Source organism: Euprymna scolopes, chromosome 16, assembly GCF_053919585.1.
Source record: "Euprymna scolopes isolate OS-2025 chromosome 16, ASM5391958v1, whole genome shotgun sequence".
NCBI lineage: Eukaryota > Metazoa > Mollusca > Cephalopoda > Sepiida > Sepiolidae > Euprymna > Euprymna scolopes.
The window spans coordinates 106,060,681-106,067,718 of NC_136497.1; the positions used below are offsets into that span (position 1 = coordinate 106,060,681).

Below are 7,038 nucleotides of genomic sequence, written 5' to 3' on the forward strand. Positions count from 1 at the left end.
CCCCACAGAGACAGGTTATTTATTTGCTTCTACACTTAGCCAATTAGGCACAAGCCCGTATTTAAATATTGAAAGTGAAGGGGAGTGGGACCATCTCCTCAGATGGGTTTCCCCTACATTGACCAATAACAGATTGCTCAGTAACAATGGTCTTATATGGGGTTTTCCCCACATATGGTCTTTGAGATACATGCCCAGCCCCCGCAGGACAGTGTATTTATTTGTTTCCACACTGAGCAAATTAGGCACAAGGCCGTTTTTTGAATTGGAGAGATTAGTGAAAATTGGTATGAAAGGTTTGACCAACATTGACCAAAAACTGATTGCCAAAATCTCAAAGTGTAATATATATACTGGCAGATACTGCAATCAATGCAAATTAGGCACAAGGCCGTTTTTTAATGCGAGGAGTGAAGGGGAAATAGAGACCCGTTCCCTTAGGAGTAGGGGAGCTGGATAGTGACAATTGGTTTGAAAGGTTTCCTGGACAGTAATAACTGATTGCTACAAGAGCAATGGTCTTATATGTGGGGTTGCCCCAACATAGGGTCCTTGATTGCTGTATCTGCCGGAACAGGATATAACACTTTGAGATTCATGCCCAGCCCCCGCAGGGACCGGGCGAAACTGCCGGTATTTATTTGCTTCCACACTGAGCAAATTAGGAACAAAGCTGTTTTTTTAATGTGAAGAGTGAAGGGGAAATGGGGACCAGCTCCCTTGGGAGTGGGGGAGCTGGATAGTTACAATTGGTATAAAGGGATTCCCCTAGAGTGACCAATAACTGATTGCTACAAGAGCAACGGTCTTATATGTGGAATTGCCCCCACATATAATCTTTGGTTGCAGTAGCTGCCGAAACAGGATATAACACTTTGAGATTCATGCCCAGCCAGGGACCGGGCGAAACTGCTGGTATTTATTTGCTTCCACACTGAGCAAATTAGGCACAAGACCGTTTTTTGGTAAATATCCAGATCCACTACTACAGAACACTGACCACTCTAATTTGTTTTTTTATAGGTAATTGAGGTCGCTGACAACGAATCTGATAGTCAAACTTGGGGCAAATTTACCGTTTGCATGGTATTAACCCCTGAACTCACGAATAACTTGCCACCATTTTGCAGCTTCCGTTTACGCTACGCGCGTGCGCTGCAGCATGAACGACGGCTTGCTTAACCTAGCAAACTGCCTTCTCACATGGCGTACCAATCAAAAAATTATGAACTGACATTTTTTTAATGACTTACAGCTAAAGAAAAGTACAACAAATTGGGGGACTTTTTTTTTGTCTCATGTAGTTTTTAATGTGGTTTACAAAAACAAGCACCAAACATCTTTATGTTTTTCATTCTTTTTTTGCGGGAGGGGGATTAAATTATAGAACTTATGTGGCTTAATAGGTGCTTTTGCAGTTTAGTTAAACGTTTTTCCGTAAGTAATGCACCAACATTTACCAATTAGAACACCATTTAACATTTTCCGAAGATTTTACTGTTTACATTGGGGGCGCGAGCGGGGGGGGGGGCGAGCGGGGGGGCAGCGGGGGGGGCAGCGGGGGGGCAGCAGGGGGGGGGCGCCCCAACATCACATCCACCGCCCCCCGCTCGCGCCCCCAATGTAAACAGTAAAATCTTCGGAAAATGTTAAATGGTGTTCTAATTGGTAAATGTTGGTGTGTTACTTTTTGAAAATTTGAAAATTCTATGTTCCAGGTATGTTCCAGGTAAAAAAAAAAACAGATAAATTAAACCCTCCCCCCTACTCCAACTTGGAGTGCTTTCCTTTTCTTGTTTTATTTCTTTTTCAGCTAATTTTAAATTTTCCACCCAAAAAAGTGCTATAATGTATTTTTGAAAATTAGAAAATTCTATGTCCTGGAAAAAAAAAAAATCCCCTCCCCCAACATAGTTTGCTTGGTGAAGCCGTCGTTTATGCTACTGCGTAAATGGAAGCTGCAAAATGGTGGAAAGTAGTTCGTGGGTTCAGGCGTAAATACCATGCAAACGGTAAATTTGCCCCAAGTTTGACTATCAGATTCGTTGTCACCGACCTCAATTACCTATTTAAAACAAATTAGAGTGGTCGGTGTTCTGTAGTAGCGGATCTGGATATTTACCCGTTTTTTTTTTTTATATGGAGACTGAAGGGGAGCGTAACCAGCGACAGTGAGTTACTACTAAGCAGTCAACCAACCAGCCAACCCCTATTGTGACTGAGGAGAAGATTCCAGTCAACTCCTCCCATGGAACAGACACAAAACACACCGGCCCACGGCCCATGGGCATGGCCCCATGACAGTCGATAGACAAAGACATACTCGTCCCCCCCCCCAGACGTAGAGCGAAACCATCATACCTGAAAGACTATGTTATTAGCTCTTTGTGGCCCGCTCTATGAGCCATTATCTTTAGAAAGGAGAAAAGACTAAAAAAAATTAAAAAAAAAAAAAAAAAGGCATTACGCCAGGATTGAATTATGATCGCATATCAGTCAAGGGAGATAACTCAGCAGGAGAGTGTTATTTGAATTGTCGTCTCTATCTGTAATAGTTAAAAAATAATTTAGCAAGCAAGCATGTGCGAGAAAACGGAAGATATTTTTACTGATTATTAAAATTAACAACGTTTCATCGCGTTTTCTTAAATCCTATATTTTAAAATAGCCAGCAAAAATTTATCAGGGGAAGTAACTTTTGTTTATTTAGAGTTATCTGCCCATATGGCTTATTGATAACTTAACAGTCGATACCGAATATTGTAATATTCTTGTGAAAATGTTAAGTTAAAACGATTCTGCTAGTAGGGAAAAATATTTTCTTTTTCTGCAACAAGATTTTCATATTTCATTGCTTCAAATGTTCTCAAATTTGCTGAATCAGTAAATGTTTAATAATCCTATTGAGTGTTTGTTTCAAAGGGTGTAAAATCGGCGATTATGTCAACGCCCAACGGATCATTAAATCTAAGGGAGATAACCAGAGGGGAAAAATGTGATTACACGAATACTATGCTTGCAAGCTGGGGGAAGTTGAAGTTAGTCCCGGAAATTTCAACAAAAAGAAAACAAGTTAATCAACTAACTTAAAATATAACAATGTTAAGTAACAAAATAAACTTATTAATTAACGTACACAAAACAAAAGTAAAAAAACAAAAGTAAACTGTTACATTGAAAATTAATCAAAAACAATAACGCGCGCCACAGTTTTAACCCCCCCCCTATATGTAACACGATGTAATTTTAATTTAATTTAATATTATCATCCTAACTTTTTTTAATATTTAATAGAAAAAGCTTCACTGCTAATATTCTGTGTTAAAAGCTATGAGCTTCAGTGCACTGCATAGCTAGCCCGTCCAGAAAGTAATGATGGTGAGTTGCTATCCACGAGTTGGAATGTGACCTTTGTGAGAGACGGTTGTAGTGGTGCCTTAGTAATGTGTTTGTAGTCAGCAAAGGCCAAAGTACTGCAGTTGTCCCTAGTGTCAATTTGGAATTTGTATAAGGTTTTTGTGCTGTCTCCCAGGGTGGATATGCAAACGTCTGCCTGATAGTGTTTGCGATCTGTGAGACTTCTCAGGGCATAAATGCTTTTGTCACTACTGACTGCTTCTGTTTCCACATAGCGCACCTTTGCCGTTTACTGTGTTGAGGATTTATTTTGCCGTTGTGATGGGATGGGTTGCACCTGTGATTGGCATACTCTGGCAATATGGTTGCGCTTTAAGCAGACAGCACATGTGAATCTATAAGCCTGACACTTTATTTTGTCATGGCTCTGTTCACAGAATTTGCAGTCCTTTATGAATTCTCGTGGCTTTCTCTTATCTCCCTTGGTGTAGTGGATAGTTTCTGTTGAGTTGTTCAGTTTGCCGAGCTGCTGTTCAGCCTGTTCGGTGCTCCTGCAAATATCTATTGCCCTGTCTAGGGTGAGTCCAGATTCACTGAGGAGCCTGGCCCGAACATTATTATTACTGGTGCCTGTTACTATTCGGTCATGCAGTAGCTCATCCTCAAGGGCATCGTAGTCGCACATTTTGATTAAGTGTCTTAGTTTGATCAAATGCGTGTCAAATTTTCTGCCCTGTTCCTGTGTACAGGAATTAAATGTATACCGTTGGTATATGATGTTCTGTTTGGGTTCAAAGTACTCTGTCAGTCTTTCCAAAATTTTTTTGTGTCTGCTCGTTCCTCTGTCGACATTGGCAGGTTTTTGTATATTTGCAGACATTCCTTGCCGATTAGTGAAAGAAGTGTGCCTACCTGTACATTTGCTGCTTTTTTCCAATTTCCGTCGTGGCTGCATAGTTCTCCCATGTTAGTTTGAAAAGCGCCCAGTTTTCTCACAAATCGCCATCCACTTCCATTTTTGCTGGTGGTGGAATTGCATACGCCATGTTTATTGAAGAATAGGCTTTGTCAAAATTCCAAGCTTGTTTAAATCCACATGATTCAATAAATGTCTCTTTCGTACAGAGACGAGGTTGTATGTAAGACTAGAGTTTAAAGTATTATACATGTGTTGGAAGTGTTCACTGAGTGTATATGGGTCATTCCAAAGAGAGAAATCCCGCTGACACCATGTTAAGTCGCGAGAAGCAGAGAGAACACAAAGCCGATATTGAGTTAAGAATATGCCGCAGCTTTATTGCCTGAATCAATGGTGGCTTGCGAAGCTAGTCATGTTTTTATACGCACAGTTTCGCAGGAGGTTGTAGTCATAGCTACGTACTTTGTTGTAGCCGCAGCTATGTACTCCATAACATATACATTTCAATATACAAGTGGTATCGGGTCATAGAAAGTTCGGGATTATCATTTGTCCCCTGAATTGTAAACAGCTTGTCTCTCCGTCTTTTTGCTTCCAAAACTTTTTGTATCTCCTCTTTTCCCACCAGAACTGTTCTCCGTCCTGATTGGCTACAACCTCTGGTCACATAGAGAGAAAAGAAGGAAGGAAGGGAAAGGGAAAAGTAGAGAGAAAGAGAAACGTAATGGAGAAGTAGTCCCCCTCCAGTAATGGAGTTAGTAATAATTCTAAGGATATTAACTATGTCTACTTCTGTTTAAAAATAAAAAATATTCATTTTTCTTTTTCCATGTCACTTTTCTTCCTGATCTAGATGTATACATGCCACCAGCAATTTTACTCTCTACTTTATCGGTATCATCTGTTTTGATATCCTTATCATTAGTAGTACCTATCTGTGCTTTCTCGGTCACTCTAGTTCTATTACTGCTAGTTGGCTCTGTAAACAGTTTTAACCTATCGATTGATACGTGTGCATGAGTACCATTGTTCATATCGATCTGGAAGTGTTTATCTGATTTAGTCAAAACTTTATAAGGACCTGAGTACGGTGCTCCTAATAATTTCCTAACTCGATCAACCCTTAACCATACTTTCTCACAGGAAAGTAAGGTTTTCGGTATAAAAGATTTTGCATTCCCATGGATAAATCCTTTTCCGTCGTTGAGTACGTCAATTTGCGACATCCATTCACACAAATTACGTACATACTTGTTGTTAACTGGAGTTTCTTTTTCTACTCTCTGCTTGTGTATCAGCTGATGAGGATATTGGTGCTCCAGTAACAGTGGTAAAAGGTGAAAAACCTGATTCATTAGGGATGCTGCGTATACCAGTAGAATTACTGCTATTGCTTTCATCCATGATTCTTTTTGCACTATTATTGCTGCTTTGTGCTCTTGCAATCATCTCATTACTTTGAGTATGATACGAAGTTGTTCTCAATCAGTAAAAACCTACTACCTTGGCCAACTCTTGAAACAATTCGCTCTCAAATTGGCTACCTGTGTCAGTTACAACATGCAATGGAACTCCAAATCAAGATATCCAGGCATTGATAAATGCCTCTGCTACCGATTGTGCAGTTATTTCGATCATTGGCTGTACTTCGATCCAGCGAGTTGCACAATCGATACAGGTCAGCAAATATTTGTATGGACTGAGGTAAGGGTCTGACTCATTGCACCTTAGGGGTAATGGGCCAACAATATTGATATGTACCATTTGGAAACGTGCGGATGGTACATCAAACTCCTGGACTTTGTGTGTCTGTGAACTTTTGACTGTTGATATACAACAGATTCTACACAGAATTGCTTGATCGTCTCATCTAAGTTAGGCCAGAAGTAATCAGTTTTATAGATGCTCCAATTCCAGGATGCGCTAAACCATGTAAACTGTCGAAGACAGCCCTGCAAAGCTTTTTTGGGACAAATGACCTTGGGTACTTGGTTGAAGTATCACACAGGACCGAGCCAATTTCATGTGACACGCAGTATTCTTTTAAATTAGCGTATGACTTTTTTCGTCGTCTCCTTTTTGTGCCTGGGCTATTTCAGCTAAATCACATGCCTTTATTTGCACTGCTAAAGAAGTTTGAGACATACAGTCTGCAACTACGTTCTCATCTCCTTTAATATACACCATGTCAGCGATATATTCGGCAAGTACTGATAAGTGCCGTTGTTGTCAATTCAACTTTGTGGGTGTCTGACTATAAAAGGCTCCACATGATGGCTTATGATCAGTGAATAATGTCATGTGACGACCCTCTATTAGGTGATGGAAATGTATTACTGAAAAATAAGCCGCCAGTAGCTCTATGTCGAACGTAGAATACTTGGCCTGGGCTTGCGAAAATTTCTTGGAAAAGAAACCTATTGGTACTTGTTTCTTATCTATTAGCGGGTGTAATGCAGCACCAGCTGTGTATTGACTTCTATCCGTAACCAGGTGGTACTCTATGGCTGAAGACTGCGGATGAGCTAATGCCGTAATTTCTGAAAATTTTCTTATTATAGCATGAGTTTCTTCTTCGTTTAGCTCAAACGTTGCTTTAGGGTCCAACCTCATTCGTTCGGATAGTGATAGCACTATGGTTGCATAATTAGGGATAAATTTGCGATAAAAACTTGTCGTTCCCAAAAAATCTACGCAAGCTTTTCGAATCCTTGGGTACTAGAAAGGTTTCTAATTCTTTAATTTTTTTTTTTTTTTAAGTA

General features: G+C 40.0%; 1 protein-coding gene across 1 annotated transcript; it reads right to left on the reverse strand.

Moving 5' to 3' along the window:
* Nucleotides 1-3,646: 3,646 nt before the first annotated feature.
* LOC145296213 (uncharacterized) lies at nt 3,647-4,312 on the reverse strand. Its single transcript, XM_080142423.1, has one exon. It carries the CDS (start codon nt 4,310-4,312, stop codon nt 3,647-3,649), a length of 666 nt encoding a protein of 221 aa, XP_079998549.1.
* Nucleotides 4,313-7,038: the final 2,726 nt, after the last annotated feature.

Bases quoted from the DNA above. Each gene is read 5' to 3' on its own strand.
- LOC145296213 (XM_080142423.1), bottom strand. From the start codon at position 4,312: ATGCAGCCACGACGGAAATTGGAAAAAAGCAGCAAATGTACAGGTAGG.